The 26,713-nt window shown below is 33.7% G+C and overlaps 2 protein-coding genes across 3 annotated transcripts in view; one reads left to right on the forward strand and one right to left on the reverse strand.

Moving 5' to 3' along the window:
* LOC100535415 (ras-related protein Rab-8B) overlaps positions 1-12,013 on the reverse strand; it is a 25,069-nt gene extending 13,056 nt beyond the window's left edge. The window contains exon 1 of one of the 2 annotated variants that reach the window (XM_021470743.3): positions 11,876-12,013. Coding sequence is in view for 1 of the 2 variants with exons in the window: in XM_073943372.1 (XP_073799473.1) it covers positions 1,780-1,903 (124 nt within the window). In the remaining variant the exon portion in view is untranslated. Of the gene's footprint in view, positions 1-1,779; positions 1,984-11,875 lie in introns of those variants that run through there. The other variant, XM_073943372.1, reaches the window with a different exon arrangement.
* A 30-nt stretch (positions 12,014-12,043) lies between these two features.
* rps27l (ribosomal protein S27 like) lies at positions 12,044-20,476 on the forward strand. The gene is made up of 4 exons (NM_001172680.1): positions 12,044-12,098; positions 14,435-14,543; positions 18,206-18,316; positions 20,269-20,476. Exons 1-4 carry the CDS (start codon positions 12,093-12,095, stop codon positions 20,295-20,297), a joined length of 255 nt encoding a protein of 84 aa, NP_001166151.1. The 5' UTR covers positions 12,044-12,092; the 3' UTR covers positions 20,298-20,476.
* The last annotated feature ends 6,237 nt before the right edge of the window (positions 20,477-26,713 follow it).

The raw sequence follows: 26,713 nt of genomic DNA on the forward strand, positions 1-26,713 counted from the left end.
TAGCCATTGGCATTAATAGTAAGAAAACAAAAGACTATGGATTTCCAACATTCTTCAAAATATCTTTTTTTTTGTTTCAAAAGAAAACTCAAAAAGGTTTGCAACAAGTTAGTAAATGAGTGAATTTAATATTAAATATACTATATTAATAACTCTCATTACATGGTAAAACACACAAGGCATCTAACATCAGAGCATCTAACAGAAGCATATTAAGCGCCTCGAGTCCATCAGAATCAACGTAAATACACACAGAACTCGATAAAGCGCGACTATGATTCTCTTCTGGAATCTAGTATGAACTCGTTTGCGAGGTTAAAAGTAGATTCAACTGCGGTCAGCTAAATATCACACTCACACCTTCACAAAGATGACCGCACTGTTTCCAGAGTATCTCTATATTTCTCTCTCTGTGTGTGTGTGTTCACTATATATATATATATATATATATATATATATAAATATATAAATATATATATATATATAAATATATATATATATATAAATATATATAAATATATATAAATATATATAAATATATATATATATATATATATATATATATATATATATATATATATATAAATATATATATATATATATATATATATATATATAAATATATATATATATATATATATATAAATATATATATATATATATATATATATATATATATATATATATATATATATATATATATATATATATATATATACAGTGCTCAGCATAATTGAGTACACCCCATTTTAAAAATGAATATTTTCCTCCATTTCTCAGTGAATATAGGCAATGTATTTAGGTGCATTTAACCAAAACAGATTTATTAAACAGATATATTTAGTAAAATAATGTTTTAGTCACCAAACATTGAGAAATTGAAAGATAAAACAAGTAAATTCAAGCAAAATATTGCAAAAATAAATTACAACCAACAAAACTTCTTTTGTTGAAAGAAAATTTTTCTTTTTTTTTTATTTGTATTGTATATTTTTCTTTATAAATTTGGATGTACTAGTTTTCGGAGTGTTATCGTAAGTTATTTTGTTAGATAAGCTCTCTGGTTTGACTTCAGTGCTGACTAATCCAATGTATATGCACATATATAATTGTATAGCTTCCTATTAAAATATGAATTTAAAAGCGAGATTTGTGAGGGGTTAATATTAAAAAAAAAAAAGTTTAATGTTATCCATCTACGTATCAACGTTTGTTATGTTTTCGTACATTTTAAATTAATACTGATTTATATACAATTTAAACTAATAAATATTCATATATTTACATTAGTATCATATTATACAACATTACACTATTAATTACACTTTTTAATTATCTATTTTTCATCTACAGGTATTTGTCAATTTATATATGTTACTATTAGTTGTATTTACTAAATACTGATTTAGATAAACATGTAAATATATATTATAGGTTTTGTATATTCTGATTTAGAAACAAATAAAAATGGACATTATATTTTATCTCATTCATGTATTTTATATTAGCTGTATGCAAGTAATTAGCGTTCAATACATTCTCTAGCAGCTGACTGTTACCTTCTCACAGGCCTTTACATTAAACAAATCCAGATGTTTTCGATTTAATCACATATTTTATTTGACAAAAGCCCACAGGTGCTTTTTAAACCCATTTCATCAGTGTAAATGTGACTTAATTTAATTTATTTGTTGTTTAATGACAGTTCTGCAGTACATCTGACCACTAACTATTGTCCCGCAGCAGATAACGGGACCGAGAGCCGGTGAAATGACTGACCGATAGTGGAGATGAAGGTGGTGTTAAAGGCGTCCTCGCTGAATCTGAACAGCAGGCATGTTTTCCCCACTCCGCTGTCTCCGATCAGCAACAGCTTGAACAGGTAATCGTAGGTTTTCGCCATTTATTAAACCGGTATTTCCGTCTTCAGTGACAGCGCGCAGTTTCCCTTGTTCATGCTTTGACATATGAAATCATACGGTCGCGAGCGGGGGGCGGGGTCTCGTGGCGTGACGTCAGCACAGAGATTCGACAGCCTGATTGGTCAATGTAGTTTCTAGGAGGACAGCGCCTGTTGGTTAAACGTGTATTTTATACTAATAAACACTTATAATAGTTTACTGTGGGTCAAAGACGAGGGACTGCAGACTACTTATTGTTTTAGTCATTTTAATTATCGAAATTTTAGTAGAGCCAAGTGGTTTGAATGGCTGACAAAATACAATGACTAGCATTTTAAGAGTATAAATACACCTGACAAGAGTTTTGGTATATAAACGTAACCATGTCTATTGTGAATGAATGAAAGCTAATATTGTTCTCTAAATAACTAAACAGGACACATTTTAAGGTGAAAAAGCAATATTACACTTTTATTGATATCATTCTTGAAGGAAAATGTTCATCTTTTTGTACTAAAGACTTACTATAGCTCTGTAATCTACAAATATATAAAAAAAAAAACAAATGTCATTAATTAACAGTGTTGGTGAATCTGAAACTTGATAAACTACATGCTAAAGGTAGCTCAGCTATTGTCAACCACCTATGAAAAAAAGCTAGCTAGCAACACTTCAAGTTAGCTAGTAGGCTACATTTGAAGCTACTTTATATAATTAATTAACAATGTTGATGAATCTGAAACTTGATAAGCTACATGCTAAATGTAGCTCAGCTATTGTCAACTACGAAAAAAGCTAGCTGTCAACACTTCAAGTTAGCTAGTAGGCTACGAATGAAGTTACTTTGAAGAAACGTTAATTTTATGTAAAATTCCTGGTACTTCAAACAGTGCCATACATAACTATGTCTGTTATGAATAAACGAGACTCGAGAGTTATTATTTTCCTGCTGAAAAATCCAGCTCAAACCAGTCTAGCCTGGTTGGCTGGTTTTAGCTGGTTGACCAGCCTGGTTTTAGAGGGGTTTTGGCCATTTCCAGGCTGGTTTTCTAGCCATTTTTAGCCTGGTCTTAGCTGGTCAGGCTTGAAAATGACCAGCCAAATCCAGCTAAAACCAGCTTGACCAGCCTGGTTTAAGCTGGACATAGCAGGTTTTGGCTGGACTCCCAGCTTGGCTAGGCTGGTCAAGCTGGTTTTAGCTGGTCATCTCCCAGCCTGACCAGACCAGGCTGGAAATTGCTGGAAACCAGCCTGGAAGTGGCCAAAACCCCAGGCTGGTCGACTAGCTAAAACCAGCCAACCAGCCTAGGCTGGTTTAAGCTGGATTTTTCAGCAGGGTTATCTCTAAAAAAATAAACATAACACATTCTGAGGTAAAAGCAGTATAATGCTTTATTGATTTTTATTCTTGAATTAAAATTTTCATCTTTGAGACCTGCTAGAGCTCTGTAATCCAAAAATATCAACCAAAGAAGTCATTAACAGTGTTGATGAATCTGAAACTTGATAAGCTACATGCTAAAGGTAGCTCAGCTATTGTCAACTACACTTACGAAAAAGCTAGCTAGTAACACTTCAAGGTAACTAGTAGGTTACGAATTAAGCTTTTTTTTTCACAATGTATTGCAACAAAGTGAAGAAACGTTAATTTAAAGTAAAAATTGGTACTTAAAACATTACTTAACTATGTCTGTTCTGTTGTGAATGAGTGAAAGTTATTATTTTCTCTCTAAATAAATACACAGGACTCATATTCTGAGGTGAAAAAAGCTATATTACACTTTATTGATTTCATTCTTGAATGAAAATGTTCATCTTTGAGACCTGCTAGAGCGCTGTAATCTACAAATATCAGCCAAAGAGTTATTAATTAACAGTGTTGGTGAATCTGAAACTTGATAATTATGCTAAATGTAGCTCAGCTATTCTCAAACTACACTTATAAAAAAGCTAGCTAGCTACACTTCAAGTTAGCTAGTAGGCTTTATTAATCAGGGGTCGCCACAGCAGAATGAACCGCCAACTTATCCAGCACATGTTTTATGCAGCGGATGCCCTTCACTGGGAATCATCCAATTCACCTATACCACATGTTTTTGGACTTGTGGGGGAAACTGGAGCATGGAGGCTCGAATCAGTGACCTTCTTGCTATATTACAAACCACAGGAAAGGGGAAAATTCTTCCGCAGGACACTTCAGCCTTCACATCAAAGTTCCCGACAGCAAAGAAGGTCAAAGTGCTCCAGGATTGGCCAGCCCAGTCACCAGACATGAACATTATTGAGCATGTCTGGGGTAAGATGGACGAGGCATCGAAGATGAATCTAAAATATCTTGATGAACTCGGAGAGTTCTGCAAGAACGCTTTCTTTTTCATTCCAGATGACTTTATTAACAAGTGATTTGAGTCAGAGATGTATGGATGCAGTCCTCCAAGCTCATGATGGAGCAGGCCCGGATTGGCTAATCGGGAGGACCGGGAAATTCCTGGTGGGCCGGTCTGTTTTTTGGCCGCGAGGGCCAGTGTTCCTATAGCTGCTTGCACTCTCAGAAGTCGCACTTTTTTCATTTATTTGTTTATTTGACCATAGCCTCAATCTTTTTATTAATTATTTTGCCGCAGCTCCGCTCTTTTTATTTATTTTCTCGCAGCCCCGTGAGCAAAATGCAGCCTGAAGGTTAATGATAACGTAATTATTATTCGATCCCAAACAGCGGCACCTTAGTGAATATAAGAATTCAAATAATTAATATCAATGAATATTACACCAGCTAAATCAAAATCAGATGATTCACTACATTAATAAATCTGACATAACTTCTTCAGAAATCTAAAAAGGAGAGAAAAAGATTAAGCCATCAATAGAAAGTAATACTGTGGTTAAAAGAGTCTAACCTCCAAAGGGCCCAAACACAACAGTGTCATTGTGTTCCAGTGGTCAGCACGTTGCGTTACGGCATTGCCGAACCGAGTTAGATTCTCACCATAGTAATATTTTTTTATTTTCATTTTAGTGTTAAGACATATAATACTGTTTGGGTTACTTATATAACTGTACATATTTTATTTTTTTGTGTGACCACCGTTACAAAGGACTGGATATCTATAAAGAATTTTGCACAGAACATATATTCAGATATTACAGGAAAGGACATGTTTTAAAGTGATGTCTTCAGGAATAGTGTTGGAGATTTAGCTACCCTTTAATTTTCTCATATTCATGAAAAACATTTGAAGTTCTAAAGCAGCTGTGTCCTTGAAAAAGACGTGGTAGTGTCATTAGAAACTGTATAGGACATGACGTTAGTTTAATATAGTCAGTCGTGAACTGAGATGGGCCGGTCTAAGGCTTGAAACTCCAGGGCTGAAAAGGAGTCCCACTCCGGCCCTGCGATGGAGTCAGACACAATATTCATTCTGTCTCCACTGCAGCATGACTTTATATTCTATACTGGACATTATTTCTGTTCAGTCACAAGACTTTTTGTCTAAGCAAAGTCAGACCTTACTGTCCTAATTAAATCATTAAAAATTAAGACATGATCATTTTTTATTTTGGTCAAATAAGCGTCATCTAGAGGCCTTTGCCTTTCATAAAAGCCACTTCTGATACCAAATGATCAACTAGAAGTAAACTTATTGGAAACTTGTTCAATTTTGTATTTTATTTTATTCAATTCTATTCAACATTTTGCGATACCATTAGGATCTGCTATAAAGATTATGATACAGATATTCAGCCAACATTTGTTTAAGATAGTCTGAATCTCCAATGTCAAACCGATTTATCCTTGATCAAGTGTGGTTCCGCTGATTGGCTGTCAGTGTTTTTATGATTAATCAATTGAAATTGAGTTGTGAAAATGTTTACAATGTACAATATTGCTATATCTGCTATCATTAAAAATGCTTGGTTACTTATTTGGGTTGAATTTGAGTTTAAAAACCAACAACTGTTGGGTTAATGTTTTAAAATGTAACCCAATATGTGGGTTTGTCTATATTATAAGCACATTTGTGTATAAATTACCCAGCTTTTTAAGTTCTTTTTTCATCCCAGATAGCAAAATACACTCGGGCCAGTTCCGGCAAGATTGTCGCCTGCCGGAGACTAACCCCTCGGCCCAACTTCGGCTGCCGGACTCGGGCCGGATGCCTGTGGACTCACTGCCCGATTCCGGCCCGAATCAAGCGGGCCAGATGCGGCGGCCGTAAGCGAGCCGAAGCTGCGCATCCGCGCCGGAATCGGCGCGAGCGTAATGTGCGCTGCGGCCCTGAGCTGGCGCGACTCCGTATTTATACACCTTATAAAACCTTTTGGTATTACATTGGTACTTGATATATGGTATTACAACCATTTGAATTTATATAACAGCAAACACAGGCTATAATGTAAACACAAAGTGTAAGCACTGCGTTTAACCTTTGAATAAAGTGCAAACTGCATACATATTCTGTAACGAAAATAATCAGACAAATGACAAAATAAATAAATGTTAAACGTTTATTGATTGCATGAAAAAAATAGTACTAAAATTTTATAAATAATTTTGTAGTGCACAAGAATATCAATATAAAAACAACAATAAAACAACACAATAAAGACACAGAAAGATTTAAACAAAAAATCTAAAAATAACACACACACACAGATGTTTTTTTAAAACAACCCTGTTTTCCCAACAGACTTCAATTAAAAATATGTAAAAAACAGCTAAATTTTATATAAACCTAAATATAGAAACCAATTTAAGATATAGCAAGAAACATCTTAAAAATACCAATGACAATCCGTAAAATATCCAAGTCAAACTTGTAAAAAGTACTGCAGAATTCTGAAGAAACATCTTGAAACATTTTTTAATAAAACATTAAAATAATAATAAACAAACAAACAAATATATATATATATATATATATATATATATATATATATATATATATAATTGCAGAAGTATAAACTTTTTTTTTTTAATAAACTTGAACAAAATCAATTGCACAAACAGCAAGACATGAGTGAGATGATTATACATTTCATATATATACACGTCTTGTGCAATTTTATATTTATAATTTTATTTGTATTACATTTATTAAAAATGTATCAAGATGTTTCTTCAGAATTTGGCGCGCACACATACATACACATACCATACATATATACACACACACACACACACACACACACACACACATATATATACATATACATATATATATATATATATATATATATATAAATGCAAATTAAAGAAACAAATTGTTCAAGTATCAGGGAACATCCTAATACACTTAAAATGTTGTTTAAAAAATAAAACAAAATAGTGATGTAGACATTTGACACATTAGCTTTCTCTTCTTTCTTCCTCCATCCCTGTCAGGGGCAAGTTGTAGCTACCTTGTAATGCATTTTTCCACTTCTTTATCAGTGGCGTGGTAAGGACATTTGTCCTCACTCCATCTGTGATTAAAAGATAAACAGATAATTAGTAGTGAACAAGTACTAATGTAAAAAAAAAAGAAAAAATTAGGAAAAAAGTAGGCTACCTACGAAGCAAAAAAACTATCAAAAAAAACAAATAAACTTAAAACACTTTGAAATTAGCAAGAGCTTGAACTTACCAGTTTCTTCATTTGTTCGGGCTGCTCCTTTAGTTGATTTTCAAGCTTTTCCAAATCAAATTGGCCAAAGGAAGGTCAAATGTGTTTACATCTGGAATTTCATCACGTCTGTTTTGGTTTTGTGAGAATCAGGCCCAGCTGCTGCTTTATGACGTTGCATAATTTTAAAACTTCAGTCAGTCGTGCTAAAAAAGAAAAATAACAGATTAGTATAAATCAACCTGTAGCTTATTCTCATACAACTTCTGTAAATACAACAGTGGGTTAGACACTGCTGATATTCTCTAGTTGATCTTTACTTTCTAGCTGCATTAAACCTTAACAAATTTAGTGATGTCTTCAATTCTTACAAAGACATCACGAGATGCAATAAGTTCTGTCTTGATCTCAAACTGCACTAGAACAAAGACTGTAAATGTTCATAGGTGTACTGCAGGAGTGTCCAAACTTTTTGGGCCGAGGGCCAGATGCAAAAAAACAAACGTTGTCACGGGCCAAATTTTACATACATCACACAGACACATGTGTGTATATATATATATATATATATATATATATATATATATATATATATATATATATATATATATATATATATACAGTTGAAGTCAGAATTGTTAGCCCCCCTAAATTATTAGCCACCGTTTATTTTTTCCCCAATTTCTGTTTAACGGAGAGTTAAACATTTTTTCCACACATTTCTAAACATATTAGTTTTAGTAACTCATTTCTAATATCTGATTTATTTTATCTTTGCCATGATGACAGTAAATAATATTTTACTAGATATTTTTAAGACACTTCTATACAGCTTAAAGTGACATTTAAAGACTTAACTAGGTTAATCAAGTTAACTAGTCAAGTTAAGGTAATTAGGCAAGTTATTTTATAACAATGGTTTGTTCTGAAGACTTAAGGGGCTAATAATTTTGACCTTAAAATGGTTCATGAAAAAATTTAAACCGCTTTTTATTCTAGCCTAAATAAAACATAAGTCTTTCTCCAAAAGAAAAAATATTATCAGACATACTGTAAAAATGTTCTTGCTCTGTTAAACATCATTTGGGAAATATTTAAAAAAGAAGAAATAAATCAATGAGGGGCTAATAATTCAGACTTCAACTGTGTGTAGATAGATAGACAGACAGACAGACAGACAGACAGACAGACAGACAGACAGACAGACAGACAGACAGACAGACAGACAGACAGACAGACAGACAGACAGACAGACAGACAGACAGACAGACAGACAGACAGACAGACAGATAGATAGATAGATAGATAGATAGATAGATAGATAGATAGATAGATAGATAGATAGATAGATCATAACAAGAACTGCTGCTTAATTGAATGCATGTAATAGCGACACCCGGTGGTTATTTATTGAATTACGTTCATTTTTGTATAGCGGGCCAGATTCTATTGATATTTATAAAAAGCCTCGCGGGCCGCAGATGGCCCGCGGGCCGTAGTTTGGACACGCCTGGTGTACTGGAATGTACAGTATCTGTGCATCTTGATGGTGGTCTTAAGATTTCTGCCATAGTCATTGATGGTGATGGTACTTGTGGTGCTGCCTTGATTTCTGAAATCTTCATACCTGCCTTTTATGCAGCCTCTTTGTTCCAAGTCATTTTTCTTCATCACGGTATAGATGTGTCTATACTGTCCCTTAATCAGATACATTTACAAAACAAAACATCACTTTAGTATAGTGCCAGGGCAAAACTCACAGGTTGTAATAGATCAATGACATAATGTTGACAGTATGTGTTTAAAATAATTGCAAACAAACCTGTTCTGTCTTTAGATGTATGACAGGCAATCATCGTCCTCATCTGTCTACCAGTCAGAAATCACAGTTGCGTGTGGATGTTTGAGTCGAGCTTCCTCATATGCATCTATAATAAAACATCACATTGTTGTTAACCTCCCGTAAAGAAAAGTTCAAATCCTGAAATACTATCAAAGTTAATTAATGCATATAATACCTATAGTGTAAATAATCAGTACACAGAAGGTTGCACAAGATTTATTCGGAGATTCATGCAGAGTGACAGCCTTATGAATCTGAGACATAGATTTGTAAGATGGCCAAGCACATGCATTATTCTGTACCCATGAAGATTAACCTACCATTGTGAAAAATGTTTGATGATGATGATAGCCAATAACAATAAACCATTTCAGCTGTTTGTGAAGCAATTAGTAATGTAAAGTCTGAAAAGCTCAATCTATGTTGAAAATGTATCAGCAGTTTACAGCTTATAATGGACTTTTAGCACACAACTATAACATGCCTATTCACGTTCAAAAGAGTGTGCTATTGACTTCTTTGGTCGTGATGTTCTGCAAAATGATCTCACTAACCTTTGTTAAACAAGAACAATAAGACTTAACCAACAAATATTGTTACCTATTCATTTAAATCAGAATTTATCACTGTCAATAACATAAAAAAAAAAATCAAAATCTGCTTTAAGACGTTCAGTTTTACATTAACTGACCATTACAGCTTGAGCAAAAGATATAATTGATTCACATAGGCTAACACATATGAATTAAAGTGCATAGTAATATATTTCTCTTGGATAATTTAAAGAGAATAGTAAACAGTCGAGTTTCGATCACTTTTCGTGACTAACTGCATAAACAAGATAAACAATAATATTTTATTAATCCAAAACGATTAGTTTTTATTTACACAATCACAGAATTAATACTGTTGGATAAGTAAACGCCTGTACAATGATTTTTTCAACATCCACGGTACTTTATAATGTTAAATCAGGAAAAAAACACGTTTTGCCATGGTAATGGATTCGTCTACAGAAACTTTCTTTAACGCAAAGTTAGCACACACACAAATTCGTTTCATGTTTCTTTAAAATAATTAAAATAGTTTTCAGTTACTACACACGTTACAATCTAACATTGTGTTAGGAAAAGGAACTTTCAGACGTGTTTGTAACTGTTAGCGTTAGCATACATTAGCTCCAGTCGTGTTTCTTAAAGCAAGTTACATTTCGTATCAAACTGTTGTAAATTACTAAACGCTGTTACAACCAAACACCGTGGAAATGTTTTAAGCTCTACATTTGCTAATTATACAGTACACAAGCAGTAAAAAGCTTACCTTTCTGACCGGAATCCACATGAAATATTTAAAAAACCAAACTTTTTCTTCTTGTGATCTTCGTGCCATGGTGGTTGACAACCAGCTTTTTGGAGCATTACCGCCACCGTCTGGATTGGAGTGTGGATCATGAGTTTAGTCACGCATGTGTTTATTATGAAACCAACTTCTGCTTTAAAACAAAAACAGTCAGCACAGTAGCGTGCTATCTCAAAAATAAGCGAATTTTACATAGTTTTTCTCTAGATGACATGTATAATCTATTTATAAATAATATTGTTTTGTTTGCGTCTAAACATTGCGACCATCCACACTAAATATTCTTTTTTTTTTTTTTTTTTGCTATCGTACCATGAATATTTTCTCAAATTATCATTAAACGTGGAGCTAACAGATTACTAGATAAAATAAGAACTTAATCGGTTGCCATCAGCCTTAATCGGTTGCCATATGGTTGACCGGAATCGGGCCAGTGCTTTACAGCCGCATCAAAGCCGCATATGCGCGAGCGAGCTGCGGGCCGCACTCGGCCCGGATAACACTCGCCGATGCCGAGTCGGAGCCGGAGGCGCCGGAGGGCAGCCGAGCTCGGGCCGATTACTGCCTGCTATCTGGGATATTGCTATCATGTAAAAAAGTCCAAACATTTCACTCTGAAAGCATTCATAATTAATAACACTAACTGAAGCTCATTCATTTGACAAGGTTTCATCCAAATGGTTGATTTTGTACAATATCTGGCTTTTATTATTTTGTTTTAAAAAATGACGTCATGAACAACAAAAAGCACCAAAGTTCACCAAACAAAGATAACATTTTAGCGCTGCTTTAATTAGGCTGCCACTAAGCGTCGATGAAAGAGCAACAACAAGAGAAGAATTAAAATAAAACTATCAAATGTGTTTGTTTACTTCGTAGGTGCTAAACACAATAGAAAGACCTTGAGGAGCTCTGAGAATTATTGGCAGGGTTGCCAGTACGGGATTTTCACCCCTATTTGTGTCCTGTTAACATATATTTTTAATTTTTAACAATTGATAATTATACATTTTATATAATTGAATTATTACTATTATTACTATTAACATAACATCAGTAGTTTGATACGTTCACATTTGATATACGGTCAATATATGACTCTCCAACATATAATCATGTTATCTTTTTTAGATATGAGACAGCATATCACCTGAAGCACAGTCACTTACTGTAGTCAGACTGATGTAATAATCCGGAAATCCCGGTTATGTTGTGATGTTTGATAAGGTTTAATGGCGTGAAGGCGTGTTTTATTGTGGATCATGTCTGGGCATGTCTTTCTTCGCTTGCTTTATGTAGCTGCACCTGGCAACCCCGCGCAGTTCAGTCCGAGAGATCCAGATTCGAAGGAAAACACACGAATGCGAAAAGCTGCAGCTCTTCACAATGCCTGTAAGTGGATTTACTCGATTACACAGCGATGTGACAGTCGTTAAAATGCGCTGTAGTGTTTTGGGTTTTAATGTTAATCAAGTTTGTTGGATAGTTTAACCGTGCGATAAACATGTGGAAGTTACAGATCCTCACATGGCGCTGCGTGCAGGGTTCACATTCGGCCTAATGTTTCACTTTACACGATTTAAAACGAAATACTCTCGAGTAAAATCGTTTATTTATCCCAATTAGTGATGTTTACATCATTTTAGACTGAAACCACTGTAGTTTTTGGACTGACAGTGATGGAAATGCTCAATATGGCTGTTGAACTGTTGTTTTTGTTTGCAGGCAGCCTTCAGTAAGCTGTGGGGGTTTGTTTTTGTTGGATTCATATACATTTCTTGAATAATATTGATAGATTTTGTTTTTTATTTTAAAAGAGAGCCACTCTCAGCTTCTCTGGAGTTAGATTCTATATTTAAGTTATTGTTTTATTTGTATTTTTATTGGTTTTGTTTTACAAACATCTCAAGATATGTCTTGTCAACTTAAATAAATGTTATTTTGAGAATTAAATGATAATTTGTCTAAATAATAGATAGGATTGCATGTTTTCAGGTGTTTATTATATTTTTAGACAACATTGCCTTGGTGTTTTTTTTGCTGCACTGCAGTGATCTGATTCTGAAACTGAAATTCAGCCAACATTTGTTTAAGATTTGTTCAGATTTAGGTCTGATATTGGGGATTCAGACTAGGTTTATTTTCCCCTCCTCTCAAGTATAGTTGTGCTGATTGAGTGTTTTCATCAGCTGGTTGATTAAAGTTGGTGAAAATAACTGTGTCAGCTGTTTTCGTTGGATTAATATAAGTTGCTTGACTAATATTGCCCAGATGCTGTAAGAGAAAATATAACAAAAGGACATTCTCAACTTCTCTGGATTTACAATTTATGTTTTTATTAATTTGTAATATTTTTAATGAATAATTGTTTTGTTTTACGAACAACTAAAGACATTTCTTATAAGCTTAAAGGGGACCTCTTCCGCAAAAATTACTTTAATAAGGGGTTTTAAAACAGTTGTGTGGCACAGGCATGGCACAAAAACCAGTTTCAAGGTTTACCATGGATTTGAAAAGTCAAGGTTTTAAAACTGTTAAACTTTCTGTTATACCGTTCCTAAGGTATTTGTAAGTTGTTATTATTTTTACGTGTTTTTTTACGACTATTTTATTGAGGGTTTCTTTTAGGGTAACAGTAGAAAGGGATCTTCCACAGCACAAACTATAATGAGTCCATGATTCAGGAAACATCTGAAAAACAAATCTTATAAACTAACATCGAGCATGCTGTAGAGCTGAACAGTACAGTGACTTACTTTATATCCTAAGAAAAGATATTTAAAGATGTCTTTTCAAGTTGAAATCAGTGTTTTCGAAACAAATTAGGACAGCTAAAGTCAATGACTTATTTAAATTATTTAGCCTGACATTTATTGTTTCAAAATATTTTAAATGTAAAAAAATATATACCAGTTTCAATGGGAGAAAACTAGTTTTTTTTTACCCAGACATTTAAAAACAGCATATTTTAGAGCAGTAATTACAATACCGTGATATCGTGGAACCGTGACATGTTTACCCAAGGTTATCATACCATCTGAATCTTATACTGGCTCATGCCTAGTGTGGCAGCAGTGTGTAAACATAATCAGCTGCTAATGGTCAATATGAATGCATTATATATTTTATAAACACACCTGGTAAAAGCAGAAACACTTCAATTGACATTCTCCCTTAGTATATCTCATCAAAGGGGAAAAGCCCTCTATATATTTGTGTATTTGTTTTATTTTGGCTAGAATAAAAGCAGTTTTTAAAAGCCATTTTAGGGTCAAATTTTTTAAACACCATTTTAAGGTCAATATTATGAGCCCCTTTAAGCTTTATTTTTTTACATAGTCTACAGAACAAATCATCGCTATACAATAACTTGCCTAATTACCCTAACCTGCCTAGTTAACCTAATTAACCTAGTTAAGCCTTTAAATGTCACTTTAAGCTTTACAGAAGTGTCTTGAAAAATATCTAGTTTAATATTATTTACTGTCGTCATGGCAAAGATGAAATAAATACGTGTTAAGATATGAGTTATTAAAAATATTATCATTAGAAATGTTCTGGAAAAATCTGCTCTCTGTTAAACAGAAATTGAGGGAAAATAAATAGGAGGGCTAATAATTCAGGGGGGGAATAATTCTGGCTTCAACTGTATTTTCACTGTGTGTGAGATGGATATTATAAGTTTTTATATTATATTAAAATATATCTTCTGTGTTTTAATATAACAGTTGTCCAGAGATTTGATCAACCCGTCCTTTGATTTGGAGAGGAGGCAGCACAAGAAGAAGAGGCTTGTTCAGAGTCCAAACTCATACTTCATGGATGTAAAATGTCCAGGTTTGAAACTGTTTATTTATTTATATTTGCTTTATTATGGCTGATATTTGGTTTGGAGAGTGTAATATTTGCTTAACTGTTCCAGTTTTGGTTGTACTTAGTTACAAGGTAACTAGTTAGTATAATTGAAGTACTTTTTTTAGCGGAAAAAAATGAACGTAGGGGATTGCTTCTTGTGTTTAGGTCGATTTATTACAGTTTCTTATAATATGTTTGCTTACTGTGCGAAATTCAACCATTCTAAATTAATTTAGAGAAGCAGAGTAACCTACATTTTGCACAATAATTTGTCAACTAAGTGAAGTTTATTTATAAACTAATTTCGAAAAGATCACGTGCTTATGATTGCTAGCGGCTGGATCTGCATTATCCAATTCTCAATGCACCAATCAGACGACTCCTAAGCTACTTCAAATTATCTACCACCGCTATCTTCGTTTTGAAGAATCCCCTCATCCACCTCTACTTCTTCCTAGATGGGTGACACGGTGGCCCAGTGGTTAGCACTGTTGCCTCACAGCAAGAATGTCTCTGGTTCCAGGCTTTACCAAGCCACCTGACGTTTCTGTACGGAGTTTACACGATCTTCAAAATATGACTAAATTTGTCAAAATACTCGTTTATGATCACTTTTTATTCATATCACACAATAAAGTGAATTTTATATAAAGTCATTAGTGGCGTCCGAAACCGCCTACTACTCAGTAGGTACTGCGTTTGTAGGTACTCGGCCGTTAGAAAAATGCGTTCTATACAGTATGAACGTGAAAAGTATGAATAGAATTTGGACGTACTACATCTGCCATTTTGTCATGATCACGTGACCTACCTGCGTCAATTGCGTCGCTTTACTCCCATTCATGAATTCGCTCGCGGGGCATCATGGGCTGCGCACTCCAGAATCTCGCTGGAAGAATCTGGGTAGTTCTCACATACTGAATTTCAAATTCTATTAATTCGGACATACTACTCGGCTCGCATACTGATTTTCATGTACTGTATAGTATGGAAGTATGCGGTTTCGGACGCAGTCTTACGCCTGTTTCACACCGCAAGCGTCAGCGGCGCGTGAGCAGAGCGTGAGCAGCGCGTATGTCGAGCAGTAGCAGCACGCAGGCGTTTGCCTTTCACACCAGCTGCGTCTGCAGTGCGCAGCTCTTCGGCAGCTGCTGCTGAGATCAACCTATCTCTGTCTATTCTATCTAGTTACCCCTCTATATACAAATACACTTTTTAAACTTTTCATCTGCACCAAGGCCCCTCCTATGCTGTTTCATTAACCTGCAAATGTTTATTTTACAAATTTTATAGATCAAATAGTACTGTATGCTTCTAAAGCTAACTTATATGAGAATTGTCTACAGTCAGAAGACAATCGCCTGTGATATCATGTCATTTGTTTTTTGATTATCAGGTTGCTGTAGACCTAGTTATAATCATATTTATACAATATAGTTATAATGATATTTATACATGATCAAACTAGTGTTAATTTCTCCGCTTCAGTAATGTCCAGCGGCAGAATAACAGCTCGTTAATTCATGCTCGTGCAGATGATGAGACGGACAAAAGTAATTAATGCATGCCATTCTTTTACTTATTTTCGTGTTGTCAGATTCACAGTGCAAACAGCTCCCGGTAGGAATAATTCAAGTGAACATAAAACAAAGCCGATTAAAACTTTATTGCTCTGCTCAGCTGCACAGAACACAGCGAGCTCACATCATCCAGCATGCGTGTCGCACTACACTACCCACAATACACTTCGCTATGGACTACAAATCCCGTAAATATTCCATTTCCCCTCTCCTACAACACTAGTGTGCAACTTAAGCAAAACTGATAGTAAAATAGTTTTACATTTGGTTTTGTAGTTCGGGCCTAAATTAATGTTTGTTGCCGTTTTTAATCGTTTTAAGTTCATTTGAATGACTATATATAAACCATTTGACATTATTAACGTATTTATTGGGTAAAATTGTTAGTTTTTACTGTCATTCAATGTGTTTTGGTCATTCTCAATGCACTGTCACTTTAATTGAGCGTGAGCAGCGCGTCAAAAATAGACCCAGCGCCGAAACTATCGCTGCACTGCTGCTTCGGCGACGCTCACGCCTCGCTCTGACGCGCTGCTGCTGCGTGCGGTATGAAAGCTCTAATCTGTTAACATGGACGCCGAAAACACACGGGCTGCTCACGCTCTGCTCACGCGCCGCTGACGCTTGCGGTGTGAAACAGGCGTTAGTGTACACAACAATCTCTGGGCTTGCTGCATCACAAATACCAAAATTTTAACAATTTATAAAAAAAAATTAATCACTTTCTGGCCATCGGATATTAGGCATGGACATATATATTGCGATCGTTAATTTCAAAAGCATTGTATCGCTTTGTAAATGTTTATTATTTCCATTTGATGAGTCTCCCCATTCAGTTTCATAGAGCGCTTGGACCCGGAAGCCCCTTCGCGTGACGTCACACTTAACAAGCGGATAGTTGATCGATTGGGATGATTTTGTAGGTGCATCTCCATAAAACATTATAAACAATCTACATGCACAATTTAAATACAATAAAGAAAAACATACAAGTGAAATGAACCGTTTGGTTCTGAGGTACTGTAATGGACTTGATTAAATGTAATAAATTTGGCATGTTCATCATTGTATAAATAATTTAATACAATTAATCGTTTACCAACGGTACAATTTCTTATTCCTGAATTTTTTTAAAGTCCTCACCGTGCGTTCACACCGAAAGCGGCGAGAGCTTCCAAGGTCGCTCTGGCCGCCCTGGCGCCACCGCTGTCTGCCTTCAGCTCCGGCGGCGAGAGCGTCAAAACTCGCTACATTGATCTCGTATTTAAAGGAGCCGTTGCAGCATGTCAGTTACATTCCTGTATAAAACATGTTTCTAGCGTGAAAATGTTGCGCACTTCTTATCAAACTCATATAACAATGGAAGATCAAGTTGCGTGTGGTGTGGCTTTGCTCTATTTATCCAATATGTGTCCATATGTTTGATATATCCTGAAGCAGCTATACTGTTTTGTACTGTCACGTCGCGTGACTTTCCCGCTTTTTTAAGATAAATTTATATAACATTAATGAACATCAGTAACTCGCCAGTAACCTATTTAATGCATGTTCCTGTAAGAAAACATTGTAAATAATGGAAAATCCGGCAACCGCAATCATCAAACGCTTGGGAACAACTGTGGTCGGAACCAAAGTTCACAGGTCTGTGTTCTCTGAACTCCGATCACGCGGTGGACGTCTTCATTCTGATTGCTTGCCGCCGAACCGCATCATAGCTCATTACCATAAAGTTGACTTTATTTCAACTCTCCTCGACGCCCACGCCGGAGAAGACACGCCGCGCTGCTCCTCGACGCTTATCGCCGCCGGCTCTCATTGAAAATGAATGACTTCCGGCTACTTTGACGCTCTCGCCGCTTTCGGTGTGAACGTACGGTCATAGGCCCTAAAAACATGCAAATGATCAATTATAAACTGAAGTCACCATTGCAGATCCTACAATTGCGAATGTTCACGTTACGATACAAAATGCTGGAACAATAGATTGTGCAGCCCTAATTGTAATGATGTTACTAGTAATTAACTATTTTTTAAGTAACTTACCGAGCCGTGATCTGCACGCAGGCTGTTATAAGATCACGACGGTGTTCAGTCACGCGCAGACGGTGGTCCTGTGTGTCGGTTGTTCAACAGTGCTCTGCCAGCCCACAGGAGGAAAAGCAAGACTCACTGAGGGTGTGTTTATTTACTCATTATAGTACATGATCGCAATACAGAAGCTTGTTTCTGCCATGGGTAAAGCTGCTTTATCTCAGGTTGTTTCTGGTAAAACTGTAAAACAGAACAAATTGTCAAGGTCTATTAGTAGTTTATTGAATATTATAATATTTAATTATCTATCATTTCATCAGTCAATGCATAAAGTAACTTAAATAAAGCTTTTTTTTAAATGTTCTGGTATTTTTACTGAGATATGTTTTTGTAATTTAAAAAAATTAATTACTAAAAACTTTTTAATACTAGATGGTAGATGGACTACCCTTTTGTTATGTTCGGGATGAAAACATCCACTAAATTAAACTGCTGGAAAATGCATCAGATAGATATTTATTTCACATTTTTTGTGCTTAGACAAAACATTCAATTGCTTAGACAATTACAGAATTTTAACTCTTTAATTGCCAAATTTCACTGATTTAGTTGGAAAAACAACACACAAAATGACGTATTGTCAATATAAAAAGTCATTGTGGTCTACAGTCTTGGACATGTGAAACAGCATCACCTTTAATGCATTGTTTTTGAGAAATTTTATTTTTTTCTCTTTTATTTACTGTTGCTGGCTGTTTTTCCTCCATTGACTTCCATTATAAACACAATTTATATTACAAAACCATTACAGCACATAATTCATCCATGTTTTATTGTTGGTGGTTTTTCCTGTTGGGAAGTGGTCAAATTTGTCTTGTTATCATCAGTTGGCACCATTAACCCTTTAGACAAGCCTGTGCAAAAAAAAAACTTAGCTTCTGCAATTAAAGTGTGTGTATGTGTGTGTCTGAGTGTGTAAGAGAGACCTTTACGCACTTACCTTGATGTATCTGTGAAAATCTAAATATGCATCTCAGAACTACTTGGAGTAAACAAAAACAAAGACTGTGTATTTATGCATCATCAAATGTGTTTATAATGGAAGTCAATGAGCTAAAAACAGCCAGCAACAGGAGATTAGGGAGGGAAAAATGAAAATCTAACAATCCATTGTTGTTAGTAATCATTCACATGTCCAAGACTGTGCTAAAAGATAAAAAAAACAAAATCTGTTTTTTATATAAAAAAAATTTATATTAAAAATACGCCATTTAGTCTGTTTTTTTTACCAAATCAGTGACATCATTTATGCGTTTGGCAATTAAAGAGTAAAAATCCTGTAATTTTCTACACAATTTAGTAGTTTTGATCAGGACTGAGCTTGATTAACAGATTCATGCAAAACATTTTGAAAAAAAAATTATATTTATATATATATATATATATATATATATATATATATATATATATATATATATATATATATATATATATATATATATATATATACACACACACACACACACACACACACACACACATCTGATGCATATTTACAGCACTTTCATTCAGTGGATGTTTTCATTCTTAACATAACAAAAGGCTAGAAAAATTGATCTGTGCACAAGGGTCAACACTAGATGGCGCTCTAGGCTAGCTTTTACCAGATGAGGAAATATGCTAGTTTTAGTCACAGATAGCGCTGTAGGCTGGTTTTTCATGGTAGATGTCATCATAAGATCTCTTGAACTTAAAAATAATGATTAATAATGTTCATTCAAAGGATCGTCTGAATCATCCTTGCTTTATTAATGATTATTTCATAAGTTCAGGTGGTATTTGTAAGGAATTAGATGCAAGCAGAGTATGGCTGTTTGTGAAGCATACAGCACCATCTGCTGTTAGAAACTAAGCTTTATTACATCTGAGGTTAGTACATCTGAACTTTAAATTGTGATAGAGAAGTCTTCATTGTAATCTAAAATTCACAGTTATCTCCATTTTAAATGCCCATGGCAGAATCTGACCTGCATGTCTGAATCAGAGACTGTATGATCTCTCAGTGATTGAGCTGCAGCTCTTCTTTTTCTCCACAGGTTGCTCTTTCAGAAGAAAGCAGCACTGAGACATGAAAAAGGGATGAAGACGCTTTGAATACAAAGAAACTGTCGTGACTTGTTGATGCCTTACATTTTCATTGATTACAATGAATGACCTTCACATGATTATGAGCGATGTGTGGCAGGTTCTTTCTACCACCACATCAGCTCAACACCTCTAAATAAACTTTCTCCTGCATGAAAACACTGTCCTGTCGCTTGCTTCAGATACTTTTATAAACAACATATAATAAACAATATTTGTATGTATGTATGTATTTGTCAGGCTTTCAGGTCAATCTCTTGCATTAACATCAGCACACAGAAGCTGTTATACCTGCATTGTTATTCACCGTCTGTGTTTATAGTTATTGTATAATAATACAATAAAATAAAACATTAGGATTAAGAAATATTTCTTATTTTTAAATTATTATTAGAAAAAATGTAAAAAGATCTCGTGTGATATTTCTTTAATTTATTAATTTAGTTTCGACTTTTAAGCTGATTATTATTATTATTATTTGACCTCAGCATACTAGTATCCCACAAAATAACTATATATATATATATATATATATATATATATATATATATATATATATATATATATATATATAATACACACATATACATACATACATGCGCGTGCACACACACACATGCGTATATATACATATAACACACGTGTGTGTATATGTATATTTGTGTGTATATATACACACAAATACATCCAACCATGCATACACACACACACACACAATGACAACATTCATACATGCATGCATAGACACACATACATACCAAAAACATATACACACTCACATACATACACATGCACAAATACATGTATATGTATGCATGCACACCTGTGTCTAAGTACGCACGAACACACACACATTCACATGCATTCATTTATACACACATGCATACTTATACGTCTACACACACGTACATACATGCGCGCACATATACATAGACAAGCATATATACATGCATGCATGCATTTGTACGTACATACATTCATATACATTCATACTGTACATACACACACACATACACGCATACATGCATTCATACATGCATACATACATTCATACACACATGCATAGATGCATGTATACATACACACATAAATACATACATACTTTCATACATGCATACATACACACACATACATACATTTATACAGCATGCATACATGCACGCATACATTAATACAATCATTCATACACGCATGCATACATACATACACACACACACATACAGACATACACGGATATATACATACATACATAAATGCATACATTTATACACATGCATACATACACACATACATACATGCATACATATATATATACACATACATGCATACATTCACACACACTCGCATACACACATTCATACATAAACACATACATGCATGCACAAATATACACACATACATAAATGCATGCATGCATACATATACACCCACATGCATTCATACACACATAAATAAATTCATACAAGCATACACACATACATACACACACATACATACACATATGCATTCATACACACATACGTACACGCATACATGCATTCATACATGCATACATACATTCATACACACATGCATAGATGCATGTATACATACACACATAAATACATACATACTTTCATACATGCATACATACACACACATACATACATTTATACAGCATGCATACATGCACGCATACATTAATACAATCATTCATACACGCATGCATACATACATACACACACACACATACAGACATACACGGATATATACATACATACATAAATGCATACATTTATACACATGCATACATACACACATACATACATGCATACATATATATATACACATACATGCATACATTCACACACACTCGCATACACACATTCATACATAAACACATACATGCATGCACAAATATACACACATACATAAATGCATGCATGCATACATATACACCCACATGCATTCATACACACATAAATAAATTCATACAAGCATACACACATACATACACACACATACATACACATATGCATTCATACACACATACGTACACGCATACATACACGCATTCATACATGCATACACGCATGCATACATAGATACATTAACACATACATACACGCACACACATGCATACATAAATACATACGTACATTCATACATACACACACACATACATACATACACACACGCAAACATAAATACATACATTCATGGATACATACACAAATACATACTTACACACACACATACATACATTCATACACGCATTCATACATGCATAAATACATACATACATTCAAACACGCATGCATACGTACATACATATATTCATACCTACATACAAACATTCTTACATATATACATACATTCATACATGCATGCATACATAGATTCATGCATACATACATACACAAGCACACATAGATTCATGCACGCATGCGTTCATACATATATTCATACACGCATACATACATACACATACTTAAATACATTCATACACGCATGCATGCATACATACATACATTAATGCATACATACATATACACATTAATACATATATTCATACACACATACATACATATATTCATACACGCATGCATACATACACACATACATACACACACATACATACATATATTCATACACACATACATATATACACACACATACATATATTCATACACACATACATATATACACACACATACATATATTCATACACACATACATACACACGCATTCATACATACACACACATACATACATACACATACATTCATACATGCATACATACATACACAAACATACATTCATGCATACATACATATATACACACATATACATAAATATATACATTCATACATGCATACATACATACATATACACATACATACACACACATACTTAAATACATACATACACTCATACGTTCATACATACATTCATACACGCATACATACACACACACATACATAAATGCATACATTCATACATGCATACATACATTCATACATGCATATATTCATACACGCATACATACATATATTCATACACGCATACATACATACATACACACACACATATACATAAATAAATACATACATTCATACTCGCATATATACACACATCCATTCATACACACATGCATACATACATACATAAACACACACACACACACACATACATAAATACATACATACACACATACGTTCATTCATACATGTATATATTTATACACGCATACATACATAAATATATTCATACATGCATACATACATACATACATACATACACACATATACATTCATGCATACATAAATGCATACATTCATACATGCATACATACATTCATACATATATTCATACACGCATACATACATTCATACACACATATACATTCATGCATACATAAATGCATACATTCATACATGCATACATACATTCATACATATATTCATACACGCATACATACATTCATACATATATTCATACATGCATACATACATACACACACATACAATCATGTATACATACACACACATATACATAAATACATACATACATTCATACATACAAATATTCATACATGCATACATACATATATTCATACACGCATACATACATGCATACATTCATACATACATACACACACATACATTCATACATACATACACACACACATATACATAAATAAATACATACATTCATACTCGCATATATACACACATCCATTCATACACACATGCATACATACATACATACACACACACATACATAAATACATACACACATACGTTCATTCATATATGTATATATTCATACACGCATACATACATTCATACATATATTCATACACGCATACATACATACACACATATACATTCATGCATACATACACACATACATAAATACATTCATATGCGCATACATACATACATACACATACATTCATACATATATACACACATATACAATGATACACACATGCATGCATACATACATACATATACACATACATACATAAACACGCATACATAAATTCATACATGCATATATTCATACACACATACATAAATACATACATTCATACATACAAATATTCATACATGCATGCATACATGCATATATTCATACACGCATACATACATTTATACACACATACATACATATATTCATACACGCATACATACATACATTCATGCATACATACACACACAAACATATACATAAATACATACACACATTCATACGCGCATATATACACACATCCATTCATATACATACATACATACACACATATACATAAATACATACACACATACGTACATTCATACATGCATATATTCATACAAGCATACATACATATATTCATACACGCATACATACATATATTCATACACGCATACATACATGCATACATTCATACATACATACACACACATACATTCATACATACATACACACACACATATACATAAATAAATACATACGTTCATTCATACATACATATATTCATACACATGTATATACACATACATGCATACATACATACATTCATACACGCATAAATACACACATGCATACATACATACATACATACATTCATACACACATGCATACATACATATACACATACATGCATACATACATACATACATACACACATACATATATTCATACACGCATACATACATACATACATTCATACACGCATACATACACACATGCATACATATACACATACATACATACACACATACGTTCATTCATACATACATATATTCATACACGCATACATACATACATACATATACACATACATACATACATTCATTTATAAATACATATATTCATACACGCATACATACATACATACATACACACACATACATTCATACATACACACACACATATACATAAATAAATACATACATTCATACTCGCGTATATACACACATACATAAATACATACACACTTACGTTCATTCATACATGTATATATTCATACACGCATACATACATTCATGCATACATACACACACACATATACATAAATACATACACACATTCATACGCGCATACATACACACATCCATTCATGCATACATACATACATATAAATACATTCATACGCGCATACATACACACGTGCATACATACACACATACGTTCATTCATACATACATACATTCATACACGCATACATACTCACATGCATACATACATATACACATACACACATACGTTCATTCATACATACATACATACATTCATACACGCACATATACATACATACATAGATTCATACACACATCCATGCATACATACATTCATGCATACATACATACATACATTCATACACGCATAAATACACACATGCATACAAACATACATACATACATACATATATACACACATACATATATTCATACACGCATACATACACACATGCATACATACATACATACACACATGCATACATACATACATGCACACATGCATACATACATACATATACACATACATACATACACACATACGTTCATTCAGAAATACATATATTCATACACGCATACATGCATACATATATTCATACACACATACATGCATACATGCATACATACATACATACACACATACGTTCATTCATACATGCATACATTCATACACGCATACATACATTCATGCATAAATACATACACACATGCATACATACACACATACGTTCATTAATAAATACATATATTCATATACGCATACATACATACATACATACATACATACATACATACATTCATGCATACATACATTCATGCATACATACATACATACATACATATATTCATACACGCATACATACATGCATACATTCATACATACATACACACACATACATTCATACATACATACACACACACATATACATAAATAAATACATACATTCATACTCGCATATATACACACATCCATTCACACACACATACATAAATACATACATACACACATACGTTCATTCATACATGTATATATTCATAAACGCATAAATACATAAATATATTCATACATGCATACATACATACATACACACATACACATTCATGCATACATACACACATACATAAATACATTCATATGCGCATACATACACATGTGCATACATACATACATACATACATATATTCATACATGCATACATACACGCATACATACATACATGCATACATACATTCATACACGCATACATACATACATATACACATACATACATACACACACGTTAATTCATACATGCATATATTTATACACGCATACATACATTCATACATACATACATACACTCATAAATACACACATGCATACAAACATACATACATACAAACAACATATATATATTCATACACGCATACA

The sequence above is a fragment of the Danio rerio genome, chromosome 25 (assembly GCF_049306965.1).
Source record: "Danio rerio strain Tuebingen ecotype United States chromosome 25, GRCz12tu, whole genome shotgun sequence".
Classification (NCBI taxonomy): Eukaryota; Metazoa; Chordata; class Actinopteri; order Cypriniformes; family Danionidae; genus Danio; species Danio rerio.